General features: G+C 49.6%; 1 protein-coding gene across 5 annotated transcripts; it reads left to right on the top strand.

Moving 5' to 3' along the window:
- The first annotated feature begins 42 nt into the window (after window positions 1–42).
- Window positions 43–25,653, top strand: QRICH1 (glutamine rich 1). Of its 5 annotated transcripts, XM_084531016.1 has the most exons (11): window positions 99–137; window positions 900–960; window positions 4,382–4,711; window positions 10,912–11,931; window positions 15,300–15,477; window positions 16,108–16,262; window positions 17,099–17,213; window positions 18,497–18,605; window positions 18,940–19,091; window positions 19,807–19,897; window positions 20,704–25,653. In XM_084531016.1, the coding sequence occupies exons 3-11, from the start codon at window positions 4,403–4,405 to the stop codon at window positions 20,894–20,896; spliced, it is 2,322 nt and encodes a 773-aa protein (XP_084387142.1). In that variant the 5' UTR covers window positions 99–137; window positions 900–960; window positions 4,382–4,402; the 3' UTR covers window positions 20,897–25,653. The 5 variants fall into 5 exon arrangements, with proteins under 5 accessions (XP_084387140.1, XP_084387142.1, XP_084387143.1 ...); XM_084531014.1 differs by lacking the exon at window positions 900–960 and having other exon boundaries at window positions 43–137; XM_084531017.1 differs by lacking the exons at window positions 99–137; window positions 900–960 and adding an exon at window positions 484–751.
- The last annotated feature ends 470 nt before the right edge of the window (window positions 25,654–26,123 follow it).

Here is a 26,123-nt window from a genome sequence, read left to right as displayed (position 1 = left end):
GGCCGCGCTCTCGCGAGGCCGAGGCTGCGCGCCGATTGGCTGCGGGGGGTTGAATGTAAGATGGCGCCCAGCGAGCTGTGAGGGGCAGAGGCTCGGGGCCGAGGCGGCGGCGGCGGCGCGAGGGCGGCGGGGCCGGGGTGAGGCGGGGCCGGGGGGGGAGCGGGGCGGGGCCGGGAGCGGCGGGGAGCGAGGGAGGGGAACGGGGAAAAAGGGAGGGAGGGGGCGGCGGGCCGGGGGGGGAGGGGAGGCGGCGGCGGTTCCGGGGGCGGCGCGGGCCCGGTGTGTGTGTGAGGGGAGGGAAGGGGGGGGGGGTAGGGGGGGGGCGGGCACGCGCGCGGCCTGGTCGCGGGCACGCGCCGGGCGCGCCCCCGCTGCCCGCCCCGCGCACTCGTTGCCGCCGGCCGTGAGCGCGCACCGGAAGGCGCCGCCCCGGCCCCGGCCCCGGCGCGGCCCTCGGCGGCCGCCGTCCCGGTGGAGCCCCCAACATGGCTCCGGGGCGCGGCGCCGCCTCCTCCTCCTCCTCCTCCTCCTCCTCCTCCTCCTCTTCATCCTCCTCCCGCCGCCCCCCCGGGGAACAAAGGCGGCCCCGGGGCTCTGGGGGGGCTCCAGCCCCGCTAGGAGGATCCCCGGATCCCCCCCTCCCCCTTCACCCCATCGCCCTCCCCGTGGCACCGGGCACAGTCACCGCTGCTGCCTTGTTCTCAGCTCCGCCTGCACGGCCCGGGCAGGTGCCGGCTGTCCGGCCCGCTGGGTGGGTTGTTGTGGTATTTTATTTTTTTATTATTTTTGTAAGTAAAATGTTCCTTAAACGGCTCAACCGGGCTTAAAAAAATAAAAAATAAAAAAAAAAGGGAAAGGAGCTGGGGATGGAAAGGGCTTCTTTGTTCTGTCTTCTCCAGAACGGTACAAGGCTAAGGGCTCAGGACAAGAGCAGCAGAAACACATGCACCATGGTGACTGGTGAGTCCGGACCTGCTGCGAGTCGGGTGTGTGTGCTCGGTAACCTCCGCCTGAGCTGTGCCCACTAACCGCGTGTGCCCCTGGTCCTCGGACAGGCTCTGGAACGCGGCGCCTGGAAAGCGCGGCCCTGCCGCCTGGGGAAGGATGGCAGCCCGTGGTAGAGGAAAGCTTTCTGCTCGGAGGCTCCTTTTTGGTTTTAAAATCAAGTCTTAAAAACACGCTGCTGGGGTGTAGTAAGGATGGATGTTTGTTATTTCTAGTGGATTGAGGGAGCGCACCCCTCAGTCTGTTTTAGGAGCGTTAAAAGCAGTGACTGCAGCAGCGAGCTGTGTGTTGCAGTACAAAAGCCTGTTGAATGCGCCACTGAGCCTTAAGGGGCTCTTCTGCCAGAAACAGGTGGGTTTAGTTTAAAAAACGTGGCTTCTTGGCGTGGCATTGCTTACCTGAATCTGCACCCGGACCTGGTACCTCTGTAGCCGCGCACAGTTCTGTGGAGCACAGCTCTGAGCAGCTCGGGGCTCGCCATTAAATATCCCCAAGCAGGGTGATGCACAGAAACCTCCCCAGGCTGCTCCGTTCCCTGAGGTGCCTTCAGCTCTCCTCTGCTCCCCGCAGCTGGGGGCTGCAAAGCAAAGCGAGGGGAGGTCCCGCTGCGGGTTTGGAGCAGGAGCAGTGCTGGAAGTCCCGCGGGGTGCAGTGGGCTCCGGTCTGTGGCTGGATTTCCAGAGGTTCAGACGGGCACTGCACTGCTCCAGGTGCTAGTGGCTCTCAGCACGGCAACTTCAGGTGGATAATAAAGATTTTTCCATGCTAGAAGAGAGCACAAGAGCTTCCTTCTCACAGCGTGTGACAGGCAAGGTTCACCGGACTGGGCTAGCAGGCTTCTGTCTCCCCTGCTTGCTAAAGAGCTGGTTAGGATGGAGCAGCAGAGCTGGGGCAAGGGTTTGCATTAAGGAATTGGTGCTATTCGTTCTGCTTCCTGGTGGTCAGAGGAGGTAGGTGGCGTGCTGGTGGTGGATCTCCTCGTCTTTGGGCCTGGTGTTGTGTCTCTGGGTTTCTGGTGGCTTCTGGTCTCTGCTGTGCAGGAGCACGGTGCGTGTCCGAGCGGTGCTGGGTGGAGGGGCTGGAGTCCTCCAAGTGATGCAGGAGCCTTAGAGGGTGATGGTGGGTGACGTAACTTCAGCTCCACGGGTTAATGGATAACTGCTGCTGAAAAGATTGGCCCTGCTCAGCTCCCCGCTCCTTCCCCTGACAAGATTAACGGAGAGTGAGCAACCCGGGGCTCGATTCCCCGAGCCCTTCCAGCATAGCAAGCATGAGTGCGGCGGCGAGCAGGAAGGCAGGAGGTGTGCTGAGAGGTGAGCCCAGCAGTTCAGCAGCACCGTGCTGGCACGCTGCCTTCACCGTGAGGATGAGCACCCGGAGAGTTCCCTCCTGGGCTCCCAGCACGGTATCCTCAAGGCTCGTCCCTCAGGAGCCGTGGCTCCTGGCGCGCCTCTGCGTGGGCACACACGGTGCCTGCCCTCTGAGAGCTTCCCTGTGGGGCTGAGGTCCAACGTGTGAAAGTTCCCAGCAGAAACTTGGGGCAAACTGATGACTCCAAATGTGTTTTCCAGCTTGAGAGGATCTAACGGAGCTCCTTACAATTAGGTGCAAGATTTAAGTGTGCCCAGTCTGGGTCCTGTAGGCAGATGCATCAGCAAGGTTGTTCCCTGTCTGTGTCACCTTGAACATGCAGGCAGCAATCACCTGGGAAGGGGTTAATTAACAGAGGTACAGGGCCTCTTTGGTGGGGAGAGCTGAGCTTAGGGATGCCTGGCTTTCTCTTGGGCAGCTCCCAGAGGAGAGCTCCTGAAGGCAGCAGCGAAGTGAACAGTCCGTTAGCTCCTGCACAGAGCAGAGTCACCGACAGGCAGGAGGCCTGTCTGTGTGCAGCTCTGGGGGGCTTCCCTCTGCTGACTTGTACAGAACTGGTGCGGTTGGTAAGCAAACGCTGTTACCGTGTGCTTTTTATCACTAAACCCCGACACATTTCCAGAATATTTTCTGTAACGACCCCACGGAGCACCAGCTGCTGTTAATACCTGCAGAAGCCGTGCGTTCAGCGCCACTCGTGTGTTCCCCTTACCTTTGCTATTCCTTTTCCGGTGGGCCTGGTTCAATGCTCTAGCCATGAACCTCCGTGCAAACAAAAGCTGCTGTGTGCTTAGCCTGGCGTCACGTACCGGTAAGCGCGGTCAGGATCTGCTCCGGCGCTTGCTGGGGTTGGGCCTGGGGAGCACCTGGGCGCCACCGACAGCCCGGGACTTGCTGCCGTTCTCACACGGCCGTGGCAGTTGTGTTCAGTCAGGGGGTTCTGTCCTGGTTCCGCTCCATTAAATCGCTGGGAAATGATTTAAAGGGTTCTGCTTTTCCTGCTTGCTCTCGTTAGAACCTCAGCCAAAGCATGCGCACAGCGGTGGTGTCCTGTTCCCTACCTGCAGCTAGATCCAGTAACTTTCCTCTTCTGGTCCCAGCCTTGTGCTGCTTCGCATCTCACAGCCCCCTCAGCAGCTGGTGGTGTTACAGCTGGACTTTATTTACCCTTTATCGGGACTAACAAGTGCCTCAGAAGCAGGCTGTGCGCTTCCTGCAGGAGCCCTTTGTGGGTTTAAACAAGTCAGGAGGAGAGGGATGCTGTTAGCACGTACCCTAGAGCTTTCTGCTGCTCTCAGGTGTACTCAGCTTTTATTTCTCCTTTGCTCTCACCTGGTTTCCTCTCTCCCCGTACCTGGCATGTTTCCTGTAACCTCTTATACTAAAAGCACCATCAAGAACTGGTGCTGCTGCCGCCTGGTTTATTTCTGGAGCTCTGCTTCTCTGTGCCTGTAGTTCCCGCTCCGAGGAACCTCTTGGTTCCAGCACTCTCCTGCTTGCCCTGTCAGAGCGATGGGGCTGTGCTAGCCCTACAAGCAGCGGGTGAATGCTGCGTCTGAGGCTTCCCCTTAGCTGCACGGCCTGGCAGAACCCCCTGCTTGGTTCTCCCACCTCTGGGACTGCAGAGCAGGGCCAGGATTGTTGGTTTCCAAGCTTCTCTCACTAATACTGCATGCTGCAAATGAGTGAAATATGTGACTTGGGTTAGTCCGTGATGGGATTTTGCTGGTCTGGGTGAAGTGCGGTGCTCGGAGACGGTACGGGGCGCTGAGCCCTTGGAGACGGGCACCGGTTGTTGGTCAGACTCTGCTGAGGGATAACTCCAGAAGGGCTCAGTGGTGCGAGATGCCCCCTAAAACTAAAGCACCTGTCCCAGGGCACCCGGCTGTGCATGTTTGCTGGTGTCCTCTGGTACTCGGGGTGAGAAACAATTTCCTGGAGCTGGGAGCATCCTTGCGCTGGAGGAGTGCCGCAGTTAAGAGTTTTCACTTTCTCTTTCCTTAAGGAACCCTCAGGACCTTGCAATATGAATAATTCTCTGGAGAACACCATTTCCTTTGAAGAATACATCCGCGTGAAGGCGCGAACGATCCCCCAGCACAGGATGAAGGAGTTCCTGGACTCCCTTGCTTCCAAGGGGCCGGAAGCCCTGCAGGAGTTTCAGCAGACCGCCACCACCACCATGGTGTATCAGCAGGGTGGCAACTGCATTTACACGGACAGCACAGAGGTGGCTGGGTCTTTGCTCGAACTTGCGTGCCCTGTGACAACCAGTGTCCAGCAGCAAACTCAGCAAGAGCAGCAGATACAGGTTCAGCAACCCCAGCAAGTCCAGGTAAGCGCCCTAAATCACCCCCAAGTGTGTGTGTGTGACTCGCTGACCCACGGCGCGGTGTGCAGAGCCAGCTGCTGTCTAACCTGAAGCCACGGGCAAGCACTTAAGAAGCAGGACCAATTAACTTTATATAGAACAACGCTATTTCCCTTTCATTGGAGGAATTTGGTAGTAAATTTCTCTCTTGACTGTGCCTCCATTGAGCCCCTCTGTAGGAGGAGTAACATACATAGCAATGCAGTGGTGTAACCTCTTTGAGAAATGGTTGACAGTTCTGGCATGTACACAGCTCCCTGAAGCCGTGCGCGCCGCGTGAAGCAGCTATAAATACCCTTCCCCCTCTGCTGGGCTCACTTTGGTTGGTTAGAGTGGCCCTGGGATCTAACTCTCCATTATTATTTTATTTTTTTAAAATACTCTTTAAATGATTTTACTTGGATATTCTAAAAGTTGTAGTTCTTGACGTGGCTTTTAAGCTGGGTGAAAATGTAGCAAAGTCAAGTGATGAACTCTGGTAAGATGTCTTTCAGGAAGCATACCCTGAAAGATGTGTGCGTGTCAAGGAAGATAGCTCAGTTGCACAGTGGAAGGAGTCTTCTGCAGCTTTTTTTTTTTTTTTTTTAGCAGGTCTTAAAGTAATTAGTATTAAGTATTGAATGAGCAAAATCCAGCGCCAGGCAAAAACCATAGGACTTAGAATGACTGGAGTAACTGCCTTGGCCCTCAAGCACGTTTCTTGAACATAGGTGGCAAGGCATTTACCAAGGTTCCCTGACAATGTCTCCAAGCAGCTGGACTCAAACTGCAGCTCTGGCTCCGATATGCCTCAGATACAAATCTTTCTGCCTTCTGTAGCATAAAGTTGCGAGCTTTCTTCTTCTGCACAAAATGAGGGTAGGGAGACAAACGGCTGGAGATAAGGTCGCGGGGAGTTGCCGCAGTGCAGTAGACTTGTGCTAACAGCTCACTTGGGTGCTCTTCCCCTCCAGTAAAGACAAACTTTCCTCTTTCCCTGGGTAGCTTCTCTCCAATTACTCTTTCTGTTGAGTAAATGAATGCTCAACTAGGACTTCGCTAACCTGTTGCCCTACAGTAACTCATGTTGCAAGGCTTTTGAAGAAGAAAAGCCTCTAGTCTCGCAGACAGATGCCTTAGATCTCTGTGTGAGTCTATTAAAACTGGTCAAGGCTGCTTTCGGTTCTGCCAGCCAGCAGATTTTTTGGGAGAAGTCTCATTTTTCAGTTCAGTAGAAGAACTAGTAGGAGAGTCGGGTGGTTTTTTTTTTTTGGCCTTGAAGATGCTGAAGGCCCCATACCAATTTTACGAGTTAAAAGGAATATTATATATAATTTCCTGCTGCTGCCGCCTCCTTCCAGAACTTCTCAAAGTTCACACTTGACCGTTGCAGGCCTTGTAGTAGCGGCGATAGGGAGGGAGGTCATATATCAAGCACTCCAGAGGAAAATAAACTCCTGACCTTCTTGGAAATAACTGTAGAGTTGCTGCCAAAAACCTGTTCCTATTTTTTAAACTAAATGGCCTGCACCTTGAGGGGAAGAATATCTAACGAAAGTCAAACTTTCAGAAGCCTCTCCTAAAAAATGCTGTGTACTCTTTCTCCTTTGTTTTTGGTGCGACTCTGCTTTAAAATACCTGCTTTAAAAAAGCTGCTTTAGCATCTGTCAGTACAGACCCTAATTAGTGTTTTCACTGCCTAGCGTGTGGCTGACTGTAGCCTGTTGCCAGTCCCCCAAACGCTCTGGTGCACATCTGGCACTAGGTACAGCTGCAGCTTCTGTGCATCACAGCGCACCTGGGTTCACATCTCTTTTACCATCTGGATCAGAATGGTCTCAAAAGGAACGAATTAACCTTTTTTCCCCAAGAACCTAGTGGAGGAACGCCGTACCCCTTTGTGAGCGTGCTTAGTGCTCTGCCTCCTGAGGTTTCTGACCGAGGTGTGATTGATGTTAGACCCCTGATTCAGCGTTCCCTGCTTCCCCACGGTGGCTGTGGCAGCGGTAGCAGCGTGGTGCCTGGGCTGGGGACAGCGTGCCCCTGGGGCAGCGCGCCCCGCTCGGCTGCCTCGCTGTGCTGAGCTGCGGGGATTTTCCGTCGCCCTCCCAAGGCTCCAAGATTTTGATCAAACTTATGTCATCCCGCTACTTGACTCGATAATCCGTTTAGGTCTCGCTAATCCAATTGCACATCGGTGGAAGACCCTTCGGATGACGGTGCCTGTGGCTGGCGGCGTGACAGCGGGGCTGCAGGCGACTAATAATATCGCGGGTCAGATGACCCCACGGCTCCGAGCACTGATGACAACCTTATGATCATAAAGATAGACGGTGCTCGGGTTTCAGCCTCGGTCTTGCTGTGACAAAGACTGTACCTGGCTGCTGCTGGGTTTACTTATCCTGGCAGAATAAATCTCCTGTGTGAAGGAGAACTTGCCACCTTAGGGTTTTCTTTCCTAAAATGCTCCACAAGCTGGTGACTAACATTTATTTCAAAGACAAGGGGAAGCAGCTGTTCAGTTAGGTTAGGTACTCGTCCATGCTGCAGTGAAGTGTCTTGGAGCTCTTTCCATGGCTGGTATCACAGCGATGCCATTAACCATCTTAAGAAATAATGCGTCAAGTTGTCATAGCCTGCTCCCTGCATCCAGGGTGTCTGGGAGGGGCTGTGTTTTGCTCCACTCAACTAAGAGTTTGTCAGCTCTGCCTCTGGTGGGATTGTTCCCAGCTGGTGCTGAGCACTGAGGCCATAGAAGAGATGATACCAGCAAGAGGTGTTAGCGCTGACTTACAGAGCACGGTATTTCTGCAGAGATAGAGAACCTCTTCCTCCTTTCATTTCTCATGTGTGCGTGCAAGAAGATTTAGCTGAAAGAATATCAGAGGAGGGTAAGTGTGTTTGTGTAGGATGTGCACAGTGCACGCAGGGAAGACCCTCAGTTCTGGCCTTTTTTTGAGACAGTCTGGTGGCAAGGTTGCAAGAGCTTCTTGGGCTGGGGCTGTGGGGAAGACACTACAGGGCAGCAAGACTGTCAGGCTACATAGGGGATGATGAAAAGACTGCATAAACCATGAAAGCTGATGCCTTTCTAACTCCTCGGTTCCTTAGGGGTTGGCTGTTCATCTTCTTCTGCCTTCCCCTGATCTGCTCTGTGGCTTCAGACCACACTAGGAAGCTGGGCAGCATTAATGACATGAGGCAGGGAAAGATGCACTTAAGGAGCTCAGAAGAAAACCTTAGCCCTGGCTCTGCGCAGAATACATACTTCTTTCACTTTTGATGAATGTGGCTTTCTCTGACAGGAGGCAGGGCTCCTGTTTGCTTATCTTTGAATATAAGCAATATTAGCGTGGCAGCTCGGATTTGTTACCATTTGCTGGGTTTGCCGCTTCAGAGAATGGTTGTGATCACGAGGGGTGTTTTAAAGATAGCCCGCTTTTGTATATAGAAATAGGTTTCTCTTTAGGAGGGGAAGGTTTTGCTCTCCCTGGTTCACATGTTCCAGCTGTCTCAGGTCTAAATCCTGCCCCAAAGGACGGTGTGGCAACATAATCCTGGTACGGTCACTGTTCAAACACGCAGAGACCCAGCGCGGCCTGCGGAATTGTCTTACTGATGTTGATGAATGAGCAGAGGGAAAAAAACTGCAGTGAGAACCTGGTGGTGGTTCAGAGAGGTTGACTTGTACACTCCCCGTAGGCCTTGTTTACTCTGACAGATAGCAAAGCACTTCCTGTACAGCAGCTGAATAGCAGCTTCACCGTTTCCTGCTGCCTGGGGAGCAGGCTCTTCACCTGCTGTGTGCTCGTGTGCGTGCTCTAGGTGCCTTCTGATAGAAGGAGCCCCGTGTTTGGGATCACTTGGGTTTAGGACCCTTTGAGGGCAGTGCATTTTCAGCCTGGTTTCCTGAAACGTCATCTAATGATGAATTGATGATTGATCATCAAGTGAAATGAATGATTTCCCGAAATGACATCCTGAAATGACATCTAATGCTTTTGCTTCTCTAGTCTACTACTCTTTGGTCCGACTTCTAGCTGCTTTATGGTAAAAAAAAAACAAAATGCATTTCTCTTTGTGATCACAGCCTGCTGGGAAGTGATTCTTTCCATGCTGCTGCACCCAAACTCCTGACAATGAGCAGCCTCAGCGCCGTAACGTGGCGTGTTGGGTTGTGGTACCAGTATAACCCAGGAATTCCCAGCTTAACACGTCCTCGCCTTAAATCTTCGCTTTAAGGCTGGAGATTGTTCTCTCTGTTGTTCTTGGCTCGCAAACTTCAAACATTCCTCTCTGTATGGGGTACTTTAAAAAGTCAGCCACTGATGGTTTTTAGTGTAATTCTTTGTCCTTTTGTCTCAGATACCAAGCTCCATCAGTGGGTCAGTGTAAGATGTGCAGCAGGCAGACCTTCAGTACACGGTAGGAGCAATCTCTGGTCAGAAACGCGATGTCAGCAGTGTGGAGAGCATCCACTGCTCCTGGAGCCTGCCTTCTTGCTTGGGTCTGGCCTCATTCTTTGGGTGTTTAAAGAAAATAACTGTGTGAGCTCTAAGGCAGCAGCAAGGCATCTAGTTATGGGGGTCAGGATTTCAGCCTCGGGGAGTATCGTGTGACTTGAGGTCATGGCTCATCACCTGCTGAAAGTTAGGGAAGTTGCCCGTGGCTTTTGGAGGCAGCAGGCTTAGGTTCTAAAGGCAGAAAGGAGAAAATGCTGTCTGGTCTGGTCTGTTCTTAGCCTCTGCCTCTTGCTGATGATGCCTCTTGCTTAAACCCATTTCGCTGCCTTTGTAGGTGTGCTCACATGCTTATTTTTTTTTACTTAAGGAGCAGGCTTTCAAGTCTCACTGCCAACAGCAGAAATGCCCTCTTTACATTGTGTTACATGAAATCAGTAACAGAAACTCTCATGTAAAATTGTGCCTGTGATGGTGGTGGCGGTGCTTGTAAGGTCTTCTTAGTCAACATTTAGGACAAGAGGGAACGGCCTCCAGTTGCACCGGGAGGTCGTGTGTGTCTTGTTACCTTGCAGGAAATGATATAAAGCCCACAGCATCTGGATTACCGCACGTAGCTGTCAGCAGGAGCCTCTAAAATTCTCCAGTCTTCCTGAGAACAGAATGGGTTCTTAACAGGAGGGGGCTTCAAATCGCTCTGCCACTGGTGCATTTTGCCTTCCTGCTTAGTGCTTACCAGCCCTTAACTGGCTGCAAAGGAATCCCTCACGTTTTTTAAAACTTGGTAGAGGTCACTTTGGGAAGTGGGGTTGAGATTTTGTTTATCCATAAATTGCTAAATTATCCTAAATTGCTTCAAACATCGTGTGGCCCTTGGAGGTGTCACCACTAAAGCTCTACATCCCTCAGGTGGATTTGAGAGGAGAGGTTGAGCGATTCTTCCCCCTTAAGGTGTGGCTTTAGGGAAGCCTGGAGAAGTGATCGTGGAAGCCTGGGATGTCGCTTCCAGAACAAGGCAATGCAACAGAGTGTTTGGGGTGAAGTGGGGAAGCCTCTGGGGAGGAGAGCAGAGCAGAGCAGGCCTCAGGGAGTGGAGACATCAGCTTGAGGTTGTCTGTTTTCCCTGCGCTACAATGAACTGTGTCCATGAATATTTTGTCCATATTATTCAGCATTGTGTAAGTGCATGTGCTAGAAAATACAGCTGAATAACTCGGACAATAAATGGAATTAGTAAATGGTTAAAGTTAACTTCTAATTACAGCCTACAAACGCAAATGCTGTAGCGGTGTCCTTTAGCTCCCGACAGATTCCCATGAAACTTGCAATATTTCCTGTGCTAACACCTGCTTGTGTGGTGCTACTATTAACAGTTGGTTTCAAGAGAAGATTTCTCTGCTTTGTGTGGAAAGAGCCAAGCGCTGGTTTCGGCTTACCCATGGCTCTTGCTGCCTGGCACTGGCAAGTGATCCTGCAGCCATCTGGGGCCGGGCTTGAGAGCAGTAAAATCGGTCTTCAGGGCATAGCGAGGATGAGACAAACTCCTGCGTTTTGTAGCAGGAAGCTTCACATCAGAGTCGTGATGTGGTTAATGTGTGGAGTGGTGCATCCGAGCAGAGAAGCCTGGAGCACGGAGCTCTGGGGACGGAGCATCCGTGCCGATGGCCCCGCGGTCCGGTCGCTGGCGCTTGCTGGCCCCTAACAGCCCAACTGCTGTCGTTGCAGGTCCAGGTCCAGGTGCAGCAGTCGCCGCAGCAGGTCTCCGCCCAGCAGCTCTCTCCGCAGCTCACTGTCCACCAAGCTTCGGAGCAGCCCATACAGGTCCAGGTGCAGATCCAAGGGCAGGGGCAGCAGCAGGCGTCCCAGACAATACAGAGTCAGTCTCTTCAGAGCCCCAGCCCGTCTCAGCTGCAGGCGGCTCAGATCCAAGTGCAGCACATGCAGACTGCCCAGCAGATCCAGGCCGCCGAGATCCAGGAGGAACACATACAGCACCAGCAGATCCAGGCCCAGCTCGTGGCCGGGCAGGCCATTACTGGCGGCCAGCAGATCCAGATCCAGACGGTCGGGGCGCTCTCACCTCCTCCTTCTCAGCAGGGCTCCCCGCGAGAGGGGGAGCGGCGGATCAGCACGGCCAGCGTCCTTCAGCCGGTGAAGAAACGCAAGGTGGATATGCCTATCACTGTATCGTATGCGATTTCAGGGCAGCCAGTTGCCACAGTGCTGGCCATCCCTCAGGGCCAGCAGCAAAGCTACGTCTCCTTACGGCCAGACTTGTTAACGGTGGACAGTGCCCACCTGTACAGTGCCACTGGGACCATTACGAGCCCCACTGGAGAGACTTGGACCATCCCCGTTTATTCTGCTCAGCCGCGTGGTGACCTTCAGCAGCAAAACATCACCCACATCGCCATCCCTCAGGAGGCCTACAACGCTGTCCACGTCAGCGGCTCGCCAACGACACTGGCTACCGTGAAGCTGGAAGACGACAAGGATAAGATGGTGGGAAGTACTTCGGTCGTGAAGAACTCCCACGAGGAAGTGGTGCAGACTCTTGCTAATTCGCTCTTTCCGGCGCAGTTTATGAATGGCAACATCCACATTCCAGTGGCAGTGCAGGCTGTGGCAGGGACGTACCAGAACACAGCACAGACAGTGCACATATGGGACCCCCAGCAGCAACAGCAGCAGCCCACACCGCAGGAGCAGGGGCAGCAGCAGCAGCAGCTACAAGTCACCTGCTCGGTAAGTTTAACTTGGGCGTCTCGGTCCGTGAGTAACAACTTGCAGATGTTTTGGGGAAGGGGATGTGAGCAGCCAGCTGGTGTGTGGGAAGCAGAGGTGGCTGTCTGTGCAGTCTGGGCGTAATATGTGGCATTTAACTCCTGATAGATGCAGGGCTGCAGCATGTTAATGTTGGTACATGATTACAGGGTGCAAAACTGCCCAAAAGAAAGTTCAGTGTCGCTCTTTGTAGTGTAAATTAGTAGATAAATGCTCGTGGCTAGCTAGCTTCTTCCTAGCAGGTATCCTCAAGTCTGTGGTTTTCTCCTGACCTGCTCTAGGGGTGGCAGTGGAGAGGCAGGGACCACTGCAGCACAGCAAGCTGCACAAATACTCCAGTCACCTAGGCATCAGGTACTTGTGTTATGCAGCACCTGGAGTCCACAGCAGATCTGGTGCCCAGGTAAAATGGCAAAATCTGAGCAGCTGTCAGGGCAGGCTCCGTGGATCAGGCGTACCTGGCTGTCACTCCTTGTCCTGCTGCCTGTAAATGCCTGCAGTGCAGGGACGCAGTAAGGACCAGTGGCAAGTGAAACATCTCTTTGCCACGCCTGGCAAACATGACATCCAAATGTGTTGATGATTTTTCGAAAGGTTTTGTTGCGAACTTTAAGCCATAGCTAATTTTAAATTGGGTTTTAAAACTTGAATAATTAGGGCGATTAATGGCCTGTCTTACATGTGCAAACGGATCTAGTTCTTGTATTATCAGAAAGTGCAGGGATTGAGCTGTCAGAGCCTGTTTTTGCTGAATGGAATGAGAGCAAAAATACCCGAGTGTGCTAGCATAAATATTGTTATAAATTCTTTGCAGTTTATAAATACCACCGCTGGCTTTATAAAGATGTGTGTGCCCTCTGCTTCATCAGCAAGCGCTGAGCCGGAGGGGATTGCTTAGGGCAGTCACATCTGATTGTTCCTGAACCGACTCAACCTCGGTGGGCTGCAGCGTGCCTTTCCTGGAGGGGGCTCCCTGCATCTCCGTGTGCCCTCTTTTATAAAGCTGTGCTTTGAGCCACGGCTCATAGGTCTTGTAACGCGTGTGTTGGTGTGGTTTTTATTTGAGTGAGGGGCTTTGGTGATTTCAAAGGGCCTTCTGGATCTTTATTTTTTTTCCTGTGTTGGTATGTGAGAGATCAGTTTATTGCTTTTGGCTACTTAAACAAACCAAGTTGATAAAACTCCTCGCCTTTCCGCTAAAGAGGATTATTTGGGCTTATTTCTAGGGTATTTTAAGAGCATGAGGTACATTCATAGGATCCTTTCCAAAGCAGGAACTCCATTATTTCCTTGTAAAGCTTCTGCTAACGCTGTGTATCCCTGTGCATAGCAGCCTGCAGTTCTTGGGTATCGGGCAGGTTTTTGATGACAACTCTGTGGAATAATCCCCTGCACAGGGAGGCATGGGCTCTTCCTCTGAGGGCAATAAAGCTGCTACAGGTGAGCATCCAGCTTCTGGGTGTTGTGTCTCACAACTGTGACACTAAGAAATTTGCTCCCAGTCCTCTGGCATTGTGCTGCTGGGGGGGAATAACACCAAGCTTTGCTTCTTGCAGCAGCTCTTCCACGCATCATTCTTGCTGTGTGATGATCCCTGCTGCAGTGTCAGCTTAACTGCTGCTGACGGGGGCAAGTTGCAGCTATTTTGCCCTGTTGTTGAAGCACACCAGAAGTCACTTAAGAAGCACCTTCCAGGCCTGTGCACTAACTCAGGCCGTGTGCCTGCCGTCGCAGCAGATGAGGGCTGTGAGGCCAGGGCAGAGGACTGCCTCCCTGCAGCTTTCTGTTGGAGCCCAGTGGGGCAAGGCTCGAGGAGGGTGGAGGCCCAGTGCTGGCTCCTACAAAGACAAGGTGTCAGCTCGCCCTTGGACTCCTGGCTTCTCTAAGCCAGAGGCTTGCTTGACAGCTTCAGCTTTATTGCCTTTGATAAAAGCCGAAGCCTCTCAGTCAGCCTCCTGCCGCAGCTATGGTGATGGAGGCGCTGATATGCACGCAGCTACTGGGAGCTGATGTGAAAACAAACCAGCAACAAAAGCACACGAAACCAGAGGTAGGCAGCCTGTCTGAAAGCTCTGGTCTGAGGCTCTTACTGGCTTTGCCTCTTCAGCTGGTCGGTTGTTTCTTTTTACTGTTGTTCCACTAAGAAAGGTGCAGGCATTCCTAAATCTCTGCACTGCTTTCATCCTGCACTGTGGTACTGCCAGAGCAATTTTGAGTGAAGATCAACAGTATCAAAGGGAAAGTTACTTCGTTGTGGCAAAGCCTTTCTTTTTGGGGTGACTTAAGAAATCGAAAGCAAAAGTGTTCAGATGTAGGAGTTGATATCTCTGTAACTGTCAGGGCCGCCGATGACGGTTTGACTAAGGGCAGTAAAACTTGAGGTTAACCTTGTTAACCAAGGTGACGGTGAGACTTGCTGCGGCAGGGGACTGAGAAGCTGGAGTGAAGAACGTTGAGTGAGTGTAGCAGCAGAATTTGTTGTTCCTTTCAGGTAAGTGCCACTGATTGCCTGTAAAGTAAGTTTCAGTTTGAGGTAATCCGTGGTGACTTAAGGTCCTGTTCTAAAGTAAACTTTTGGAGGTCTGAGGACCTGGCTGGGTCTGTAGCAGGACACGTTGTAGCTGTTCAGAGAACGGTAGCTAGCGTGCAGCAGCATTTGATAGTTGAGAGCACCTCACTGCAGTTGGATGAATGTTTTGATACTGGTGTTCTAGCCTATTATTTTATATCTCTCACAAAGTGCTTAATCTTACCGGTTTGTGTCAGTGACAGCAGAGCATGTTTGTTCTGTTTACCTGTTAAATACAGGCTAACGAGGAGAGCCTGCCCCTGATGGGCAAGGGTGGGTGGGATGCCAGCAGTGTACAACAAGTGTGCTCAGGGCAGCCCAGGTGCCGGCTGTAGTTGTTCATTTTACTGTTTGAGAGGAGCACAGAAGTCTGTTTTCAAGAGGACTTCAGCCCTGTAAAGATCCTTGCCTTTGAACTAGCTGCTCTGTGGTATTGCAGCAAGGATTGCTGCTGGCTGTTAGGTCTCCTGTGATGTCCTGCAGGACTTCTGACTGCATCAAACATCAAGCTGTGTGGATTTGCTGAAGGGATTTTAGATATGTCCATTTAAACAAAAAAACCATACTCGGAGAGACAAATACTCCTTCTTGAGCAGCAATTCAGGTTAGACAGCGAGGGCTGCATTCCCTGGATGGATCTTGTTAGAGGGGTGTTACAAAAGGCTGGTATCCTGGGGCTGGTGGTTGTGCTGTGTTTTGTGTTTTTTTGTGTAACTGTTGTGTATTGAAGTGTATATAACCGACCTATTTTCTGTCACAGGCTCAAACCGTTCAGGTTGCTGAAGTTGAACCACAGCCGCAGCCACAGACTTCACCTGAACTTCTACTTCCAAACTCTCTGAAGCCAGAAGAAGGGCTTGAAGTGTGGAAAAGCTGGGCACAGACCAAGAATGCAGAGCTGGAAAAAGAAGCCCAAAATAGGCTAGCACCTATTGGAAGTATGTGTCGTGACACAGACTTTCCTTCCTTTCAAGTAGGGATTATTCAGTGACTGAAATGTTAAGGTGCTTTTGAGAAGAATGCTAAACAATTTTGTCCCGTCAGTGATTGTTTTCAAGTTTAAACTTTGATTTACTTTGCACTACTAATTATTGCGTGATCCAACTGCCACAGGACATGTTCCAAGGGAAATATTATAGGTCTGTGCTGAGCCAACTTGAGCAACTAGTCTGGTGGCTGTAGAAAAGGATATTGTGTGACTGCGATGCAATGTGTGGACAAACAAAATGGCTGTGCATGCCAGCCACGCTGGTAGGGCAGGCGTGGAGTTGCTGTTTTCCTGTTGCTGCAGGGCAGCATTTCATTGTGGACATGGTAAAAGAAGGCGGTCGTCATGCAGCTGGCAGGGCAGAGTCTTCCTCTTGGATTCTTGCCCACTTATCTTTTAGCAGATCTGACAGCCCAAGATCTTGATTTATTTTGGTTTTCTTTATTATACGGAGAGAATGTGGTAGTACTGGGCCTGCCGGCTAGAGTGGCGTTGCTGGAGACACGGGAAATCATTCCTGAAAGGTCAGAAATAATATGGCTTTATGGCTTAAATAATATGGCTTTGTTTTGTTTTCCAGGGCGTCAGCTGCTGAGGTTCCAGGAAGATCTCATCTCTTCAGCTGTGGCTGAGCTGAATTATGGTCTATGCTTAATGACACGAGAAGCTCGAAATGGTGATGGTGAACCCTATGATCCAGATGTGCTCTATTATATCTTCCTGTGTATTCAGAAGGTAGGGGGAGGACAGTTATGTGTGCAGCAGTGCTGTGTGTGTTGTCAGAACGTGCAGGGAGAGATTCTATATTTTAAAAAAAAAAAAAAAGGAGACTGGCTTCTATTGAGCTTCCCAACAATTTCATAACAAAAGAGTCTCTTTGGTTCTTACATTAAAAATAAATACTAAAATAGTGGTGTAGTTGAAATGTAATATGCAGCAATGTTTTCTTCTCCTGAATTAAGTTTGTGAAGAATTGTTAATAATTGAGTTCAGTATCGTGGTGAGAACAATAAATGCTTTTAGGCTTGGTTTTCTGGGGGAGAGGGGAGCAGAGGAGTGATGTTTGAGAAACCTGTCAATGTCGGCACTTGATCGAGCTGAAGCTTTACAGGCAAGAACTTAGCTTTGTGTGATGTGGGAAGCCTGAGCTGGTAATATTGGTGTGATTTCTGGAAGAGCTGCAGGAACAGAACTAAACTCTGATAGGAAAATTGGGTCTCCTTATCTGAAAAAATCTGGAGTACACAGGACAGTTATGTGAAATAACTTCCAATGAACACTTACAAAATAAGAGGTGAAATCCATCCAGCTTTGCTGTCTAAGATGTTTTTTCTTCCTGTCTTAGCATTCCCATGATAGTGACTGAGGTTACTTGTCCTGTACTGTCCTCAGTGCGAGGGTCCTCACTTTTCTAGGCAGGTTAGTCTGCTGCTGTGCTGTGGCGTGTTTGAGTAACTAGGTGTGTGAGCTCTTAGGATAAGGTCTTGTCTGACAGGAACATACGACCACTGTATTATACAATTGTACAGGATATTATTATACTGTATATGACTCTTGTGAATCTCTTACAGTATCTCTTTGAAAATGGTCGAGTAGATGACATCTTCTCAGATCTCTACTATATTCGGTTCACTGAATGGCTGCATGAAGTTCTCAAGGACGTACAACCTCGTGTTTCCCCTCTTGGTAAGAACTTGCCTTTATGAACATTAAAAGTTTCCAGAGCTTGGAATGTTTAAATGGAACTACAGCTTCAGTGTAGTCTGAACAGAAATCCTTTCAAAATAATTAATGTCCCTAAGATGGATCACATTGATAGGGAGAAAAATGTTGCACCTACAGTGAATGCTGAGGTTATTGCACGTGTCAGGCTCTAGCCCCGATTTTTGCTGAGGATTATTTGACGATTACTTCTCACCCACGAGAAGGCGGATAGTTGAGATTTTGTACTGTCATGGGGTTGGCTTGCTTGGAAGCCAGCTGATCCTTGATCCGAATCGAGCTTCCTCATCTGAAGCACTAATACATCTTGCCCCTAATAAGTATTGTAGCTCCGGGAGATGATGCAACACCCTCAGGTTGCCATGTAGCCAGATGGATATGGGCTGCGGGACCAACTAAAAATGCATGGTTAGAGCCTCGACTGCTGCAATGAAATGCAGCTCATCTCAAACTTGTGTTGATGAGATGATGGCTACAGGGGTGGAGGAGGAGTTTGAAAAGAGACCGATTTTGTGTATAAGAGCTAGGGCAAGAATTGCATTTTTAGAGCGCAGAAACCTGCTTTCTAAGGACTTCATTCCCTTTGATCTGATTAGGTGTCAGTGAAGAAGCTATTGCTTGTGTTCAGCAAAGTAGCTGATGTTACTGGCTATATAGCTAAGTAGCACCGTGAGTTTTGGAAGCCTTTTGTTTTCACTCTGGCTGTTTGATCTGTGCTTTGTCATTCCACAAGCCCTGGAGTTCATACTGCTGTCTGTTTTTCTATTTATCTGTGTATTTGGAGTATAGTATTTCTCTTCTACACAAAGGAGAAAAAATCTGAGAATCAAAGGATTACTCATGTGTCCAAATACATCACTTGGCACTGTGCTGACTGAAGCTGTGCGCAGGGCCAAGAGCTGATTTGTTACACTGGCCTGCCTGCTCTCACATATTATTGGATTAGGAGCATCTGCATTGGAGTCGGGCCATTAATTAAAAGCTGTTTAAGTGCGTATTTATTTCTCTCTGGGTGGGACGTATAGATATATTGCAGGAATATATTCTCTACAACTCGAGGTTGTCGTATATATAAAATTGTTTGCTATTTAAAAAATACATCTGTGCAGCAATGAATCTGACATCATTAAAGATCTCCTCTTTCCCTTAAAATTGATAGGTTCTCTCATACTTCCAGACTCTAAAATGCTGCCTGTGTTCCTGCTGTAACTGTCTCCTGGCCTGACGCTGACTTCTGATTCTTGCAGGTTACGTCCTCTCCAGTCATGTAACAGAAGAGATGCTGTGGGAGTGTAAGCAGCTAGGAGCTCACTCCCCTTCCACCTTGCTCACTACACTGATGTTTTTCAATACAAAGTAAGTACTTAGGTCTTTGGGATATTTGCAGCATAAAAACTTCAAACACTGACAGGGGTGGTAGGAAACTGCTGCACTGGATTAGGGCAGCCTCCTGTATTTTGTGTGGTTGCAACAGCCCTCTTGCAACCCCATGAGGCAAAGCAGATGCAGTACAACAAGGAAATGAGCTAACAGAGGGAAGCTGGACTTCTGGCTGTTGCATGCTTTGCTGCTGGAACAGTCTTTAACAGTGTTGATTTGAGCTTCAGCTGGCTCATGAGGAGTAAGGATAGCTGCATCACTGTAGTGATTGTATCCTCTGAGTGTCCGGTGTTCTTTTCTTGCTGCTCAGATACTTCCTGTTGAAAACAGTAGACCAGCACATGAAGCTGGCCTTCTCCAAGGTGTTGAGGCAGACGAAGAAGAACCCTTCTAATCCCAAGGATAAAAGCACGAGTATCCGCTATCTGAAGGCTTTTGGCGTACACCAGACGGGCCAGAAAGGTAGTGTCTAGAAGTTTTCTTTGGGAATATTTACTTACTGGGCCTGAGGAGACCTGGAGATGTCTGCAGGTAGGGCCACGAGAACCCAAGGCTCTGCTAATTATTATCATTAGCCTAACAGAGTGAGTTTTCTGTGTGTTCTCTCTGAGAGAGCGTAGTACCTTCTGATAATAAGTATCTTCTGGGGACACAACTTACCTGAGGAATATAGGACTCATCGAGAGCTGAGGGTAACCTTTCTCTTCTGTTTCTTATGGGCAAAGGGACAACTGGGTGTAAGTGCTTATGAACAGGGAGAGAAGCTTCTTTGGGAGGAATTCCCTTATTCAAAGTGCTGGATGCAAGTGAGCCCATGTAGAATTCCTACATAAATGTGGTCTGCCCTCCTAAAAGCACGCACCTGGGATTTGGCTCAGGCATCTTATTCTCTGTAGTGAGATTTGTCATTTGGGGCACAGGTAGAGATGGAAAGATGGGTGTGGGTGGGTCGCGTTGTTCAGCAGGCCTGGGAACAGAGCAAGCTCTCCATATAACGCTCTGAGTACTCGGAACCAGGCGGTTTTGCCCTGGAACAGCCATATGTCTCTTATCAGTTACATTATCAGTTACAGCATGGTGACGAGATGCTTCAGAGTGCTGAAGCTCTGTGGCATTGCTCAGTTTGTTGTGCTTCTCACACAGCATGTCTGACAGATCTGGGGGGGTTGGTCTGTAGTTACAGATGACATGTATGCGGAGCAGACTGAGAATCCAGAGAACCCCCTGAGGTGTCCGATAAAGCTGTATGACTTCTACCTCTTCAAATGGTGAGAGCCCCTGTTCCACATGTAGCACTGCTTGTCTTCTGTGGCTGTGTTGAACTGCGTCTTGTAGCTGGCCTAGTTTTTAGGGCAGCGTCTTACTGCTGGCACAGTTTCTGCATTTGCATAGATTTACGTAGCTGGGGAGGGGCATTGATATGAGAGGGTGGAATTTTACAATGTTGTCACCTAACTTAACATAGAACTTCTGTGGTATTTAAAGAGACAAATCCTGACCTGTGAACTGGCTGTTTTTAATTTCATACTCACTCTGAAGGTTTGTTGCGTTGGCATGAGCTCGCTGTTCTGCCTGTGACTTGCAAACAAGTGATCTGAAAGCATCCGCTACTTGAGATGAGGGTCCTGTTCAAATTGGCTTCTGAACAAAAATGAGGACTGGAAATTGGAGGGAGGCATAGAGGACTCACCTTCAAATTATGATGATTCTGATAGCTAAAGTACGTGTTCCTCTTCATGGATTGCTCTGCAGCTAGCCTAGATGTCAAAAATAACCGATTTTTGCTCCACTCTGAAAGCCCTTTAAGGCCAAATGTTTGTTCTACTTCCCAGTGTGAAATAAAGATTACTTCCTTGTAGTTGTCACCATGGCTTTTTAACCTTGGCATGGCCTAAAAACTTTGGGACCGCCGTTGTCTCTAGGAGTAACTCCATGCCTTCAGAACAAGTACCTTCATGTCTCGTCAGCCAGATGTCCCCTGTCAGGATTTGTGCAGCCTGGGATGAGGACAGTGGTGGTTTCTCCCTCCCAGGACATTCCGTTAGCCTGGTTATTTCTGATCTTCCTCACGCAGCCCCCAGAGTGTGAAAGGCCGGAATGACACGTTTTACTTGACTCCGGAGCCAGTGGTGGCCCCCAACAGCCCGATCTGGTATTCCATCCAGCCGATCAGCAGAGAGCAGATGGAGCAGATGCTCACCCGGATCCTGGTGATACGAGAGATTCAGGAAGCTCTTGCCGTGGCTAATGCCAGCACCATGCACTAAGGCATCCTTCTTGGCTCAGAAGGGGTGGGGTGGGGTGACGGGGGAGGGACAAGCAAAGATAAATTGTACAGACTTTTACACTAAAGGAGATGCCTAAGTTTTTGGTTTTTTATTGGTGTAGTTATGAAGCCCTTTTAGGCTTCTTCTCTTTAAAAGAATCTAAAGGAAAACCTACCCATTGTGTATCCTACCCAACACATCAAACTGTTGGAACCATTGGAGGCTGCATATCCCCTGCAAGCTGGGAGCTGTGGAAAGCTGCTGGTTGACTCTGTTTTTTTTTATGATGTAGAAAATATGAACTACAGAATTGGCCTGGATGACTGGGGCCTCTGTCTCCTTGGAGCACGTGCAGCCTAGAGGGCACAGAATGATGGATGGACCTGCTCAGCCAGTGGAAGAGAGGCAGGCATCTTTTCTTGTGCTTGGACGTTAATTTGCTGTTATCTTGGAAGGAAGAGGAGAGAGTGAACTACAATTGTCATTTATACAAAGAAAAAAAACAAACAAACAAACAACGATTTCTATTCAGACCTTTAAGTGACATTTTTAGATGTTAAAAGTACAAACTTTACCACACTCTTCTTTTTTGGCCTAACGTTGAGGCCTTAAACCTTGAGGCTCCTGTGCCTGATGGAATTCTTGTAACATACACTTGTGTATCATATAAAGATACCACCCTGTTTCTCTTATGTATTCTTACTCTAGTTGTTTATTAAGAATGACGAGCACGTCTTTTCAACATGCCATTGAACAATGTGTCTTTATTTGGGGGAAGAGTGAGCTGTGAGGGTGGGGGGGTCATTATACAAAGATCAGTATGCAAACCGGTTGTTTTCATCCCTGTTTGTGCTTTCCAGCTTGAGTCTGCTGGACTTCTTTCACCCCGACAAATTAGGAAGGTAGAAGGGGATTAACTTCTATTGAAGGACCTGGCTGCTTGCTGATGGAAGCTCAGTGTCAGGCTAGGAACGCAGGATCTGTGAGACCAGCTCAGACCGTCAGTCTGTCCTAATGTTCCGTGGCCAGCCTGTGAGGCTTCACTCCTAGGCAAATCCCCCTCTCCCCGCCTTTACAAGCACACCATACCGACCGCATGGTGGAGGGGTGTTGGAGAGGAAAGGGCCTTCCAGGAGCAGCACGTGTGCTGCTGTGTAACAGCTTTTTCAGAGTTTAATACAGCTGTGTAGCTTCTGGCATCGTTCATGATCATAAACCCCAACCCTGTAGCCTTGCCTTCCTGCATCTTAAGTGGTTGCTCTGTTCTATATTATTAACAAATAGTCTGCTCTTTTGAAGCCAGCGGGTAGCCAACCGTGCTTGAAATGGGAGATCACTCTAGCCAGGCTTGTTATTTGTGCCACAAGCTTCTTGGATGTGGAGAGGTGACTCTGCTTCTAGAACTTGTCTTCCTTGCTTTTCCATCTCATGTCCCTTTCCCCGTTCCGAAATATATAGGCATATACTTCAATATATATATATTACAGTAAAAGAACTCGTGTACAAGCAAGCAAATTTCTGAAGCTTCTGTTGGCCACCACCTGTCTGTATCGAGGAGGAAGGTTTTCCCTCTCTGTTGGGTGTGCACAGGGTAAATCTGCACATAGGATGAGGATAGGCATAACGTCGTCTGCTTCTGTGCTCCTGATCCTGGTAGAGGTGTGTGGGCCTAGAGAGGCTTCAAGCCTCTGACGCTTCGTGTTGACAGTGGTATTCCTGAGAAAGCAGACGTGCTTGAGTTGGTTGCGAGTACGATTAGTTTGTTCCCTGTGTAGGACTCTGTGCCTAAACAGGCGCAGAGAGGTGAGGCAGCAGCTCGCTGTTACTTACTGGTACCTGCACTCTCAAGTAGACTTGTAGCTTAGTTTCCCACCTCAGAGTTATGCAGGGGGAAAGTAGCATTGGGTTGGTGCCCAGGTGCCAGTGGGTACGTTGGGATGATGGTGCCTGGGCGGTGTCATGCTGGAAACTCACCTTCAGCTAAATTTGGCCATCGGGAGTCAGCTGCTGCCTCCTGGTAGGGAGACTGTCAGGGTTGCTAGTGCCACTTCGGCTGTCGGAAGCCTATAATCCCTTCACCGTACCTTAGCGACTGAAGTGTCCGTCTGTGGCCCTAACTTAAATATTTGATCAAGGATTTGAGAGAAACTGCAGACTGACCACCTGTGCTCAAGTCCCAGTGTGTGCTCTGCACTACTGCACGTGAAACTAGCTCCGGCATGCCTGCAGTGCTGCGTGAGCCTGCTGCTTTGTTTCCATCAGAAAGGCAGTCAGCTGCCAGGTGCTGTGTACAAGTTAAGCGGCTTTGGGAGTCGCTTGTTCTAAAAATTGCCAGGAGCTGGAATAACTCGATGGAATGTTAGGGCAGTTTCAGGTTAGGGTTGAGCAGATATTTCAGCTGAACTTTCCCAAGAAACAGAATTCCACATTACCTTAAAAAAATTCCAGCTGGAGCACTCTCTTTACTACCCTTAATAGCAGGATGATCTAAAATCCTAGCAGGAGACGAGTTCTCCTTGGTCTTGGACTGTGCCACTTAGGAGTGGAGGAACTTGGCACGTAGCCGTGGAGATCTCCTAACGATTGGTTTTGTTCTGATAGACTGAATTGTTTCCATTACTTTCTCGTTGTTCAGACCTACATAGGAGATGAGCTTGCTGACTTGGAAGTGGACTGCTGTGCTGTTGTGTACCGTCTCATCAGAACGTCCACTGTGTTAATTTCATTCCCTATTTTTAGAGACAATCGATATACTGTGATTTAAGGATTATTTTTCTGGGCCTGGCTTCTAGTCTGGCTCTCTGGAGCTAGTTTAAAAGGTACAGTATTTCTAGGGTATAAATACTATGTTCTTTGATAGTGAAGAACAGGATCTGCTCCCTTTTAGGGGCTCATAGGAAGATGTGCACAGAGTAGCACAGACGAGTGCTGTGGCTTGGGGTTGCTATCCAAGTTCTGGGAAGTGTTCCCAGTCAAATGTGTAAAATAGCTTTTTAACACTTTCCTATAACCAGCTTGTTTGAATGCTGCTTAAAGGGCATTCCACCTAGGCTCCGAGAGTGCCAAACTGCTAGCTCTTGTATGCGTGTATATATTAAATGAGAACCCTCCGTGCCCTCTGCCTTGTATGAGACAGGCTGAAAATACGGCAATCTTTAAATAACTAAAGCTGAAAAAGTCAAGCTAGAAGACCCTGCATTGTTGGTTTTGAACTATGCCCATCTTGTCTCTGTGGTATGAAAGGAACTGTAGAAAGCAGAGTATGACTATTGTAAAGCACCTCACACTCTGACATTACTCATGTGTTGTCCTCTCTCTTGACACTAATAGCATTGCTTTCTTACAGAAACTTGTAGCCCTTTACACACTTGTCTGTGGCACCATTAGATTTTCATTCACTTTCAAGAGTTCAAGCGTTTTCTTTATGTGGTAATGGCTGAAGCAGCAGGCAGTAAACTAGAGTGGTTCTTCGCTCCTGCCTGGAGCGGTGAGTGAAGGGAACAGTCTAGGCGTAGCTTAACAGGACGTCCGTCTGTTGGCTGCTTTACCCCCAGAGATCTCCTGGGATTCAGGCAGGAGACAAGGTCTGAAGTAGATCTTGCCTTGGGCCAATGAAAAAGACTTATTATGATCCCTAAATAAGAATCCTCTTCTGCGCTGCTGCTCCTAGGGCAGGAAATAAGAGTCTTGTTCTCAACTGCATCAGGGCTACCAACTGCTTTGGTGTACTCAGAATGAATTAGGCTATCTTCGGGCCTCCTACACGGTGATAAGAACAGCTCCAGAAGTGGTAGAAATGAGCCCTCTGAGCATACATGGGGTGGAGGCCTTCGTAATACTGTAGTTGCTCATCTTCTTGCTGATCTGAGTGCTGCTAGACACTAACTGGCTCTGCACAGTCTAACCAAACTGCATTCTTATCCAATTTTAATAGTGACTTACTTGCGATTAGTGTTTGGGTTCCTAAATCACTGTTAAAGTGGGATATAAACTGTCTTCCACCCTATACGGGACTTCTCTCCCCATCTTCTTGCTGGAGCTGCTCCTCTCAAATACTCCAGGGAACGTACCTTACTCTGTCGTTTCAGCCTGTTCCGTCTCACTGGTGCCAATGCCTATGAAAAACCCTTCTCAACTGCTGGCAGTGCTAACCTGAGCATCTTCCTACCTTAAGAAGCATCTCAAATCTTCTTCCAGAAGTCTCGCTGACATGCTGCCCCAAGTCTCTGCAGCAGTTGCTGTGTCCCCCACCTGTCGGTTCCCTTCTGCTGAGCGGCTGAAGCTCAGCTCTCAGCGCCGCAGTCACTTTCCCTCTACGACCCTGTGCATAGCAGCAGTTTGCCTGCTTCTCTGTTCTTATTCGAGCTCATCAGGATGGGGAGGCAGATCGAACCCACTTACAGCAGCAATAAACTGTGTCTAGAACTCGAGGGAGCTGCAGGAGAGACCAAGGTGGAGGGGATGTCTCAGAAAGGCAGGGTCCAGTTGCAGCCCAGAGCCTCGCTTGATAATGAGTGTGCAGCCTATATGCAAAATACGTCTTGTCTGTCCCTCCCGTGTTGACCCTGATCTAAACAGCACATGTGATTGGCATCCTGCAAAGTGACCTTCAGAACTCTCCAGTAGCTTTGCCCCGTGAGTAACTCACACTACAAATCATTTTAAAGAGATGCACTCAACTATTTTTTTAATTTAATTTTACTCTTATATTCTCTGCTCTTTGTAATCTGCTTGGAAATAAAATGTTTTTCCCTGCAGCCTTTGTTGTAGTCTGTTTGAGAACCATTAAACTTTGCCTGGTGTTTCCTTTGGAACAGAAGCTAACTTGCCTATTTACTGCCGTGCCCGTGCGCTAGCATCGCAGCTGAGATCAGCGTGAGCCTCCTAGGTAGGGCTAAGAAACCTTGACAGCACTGTCCTTATTTAAAATAAAGGGTTTATAGGCCAGTTAAACTGATCTTGCTCTGGCACAGTGCCTCCGCTTCTGCTGATCCCATAGCAGGTAACGCTGACTCGAGTGCGTGTCCTTGCAGGCAGAGTTCTCCTTGGAAGGCAGCATCTCTGAGCTTGGCCTCCTGGAAGAGCCTCTTGGTGTCCTTGCTGGTTCCTGCGGCGGGGGGTGTGAGCCTAGGCACAGTGTTTGCTATGGAGGACAGTTTTTTCTAGCTCCGTGGCCCTAGCAAACCCCAAACGATGGGAAACGGGGGGCTGGACAGGTGAAAACTCT

Source organism: Aythya ferina (assembly GCF_964211825.1).
Source record: "Aythya ferina genome assembly, chromosome: 10".
Classification (NCBI taxonomy): Eukaryota; Metazoa; Chordata; class Aves; order Anseriformes; family Anatidae; genus Aythya; species Aythya ferina.
Note: the sequence above shows the minus strand (reverse complement) of the source record. Positions and strands in the feature narration are given on the sequence as shown.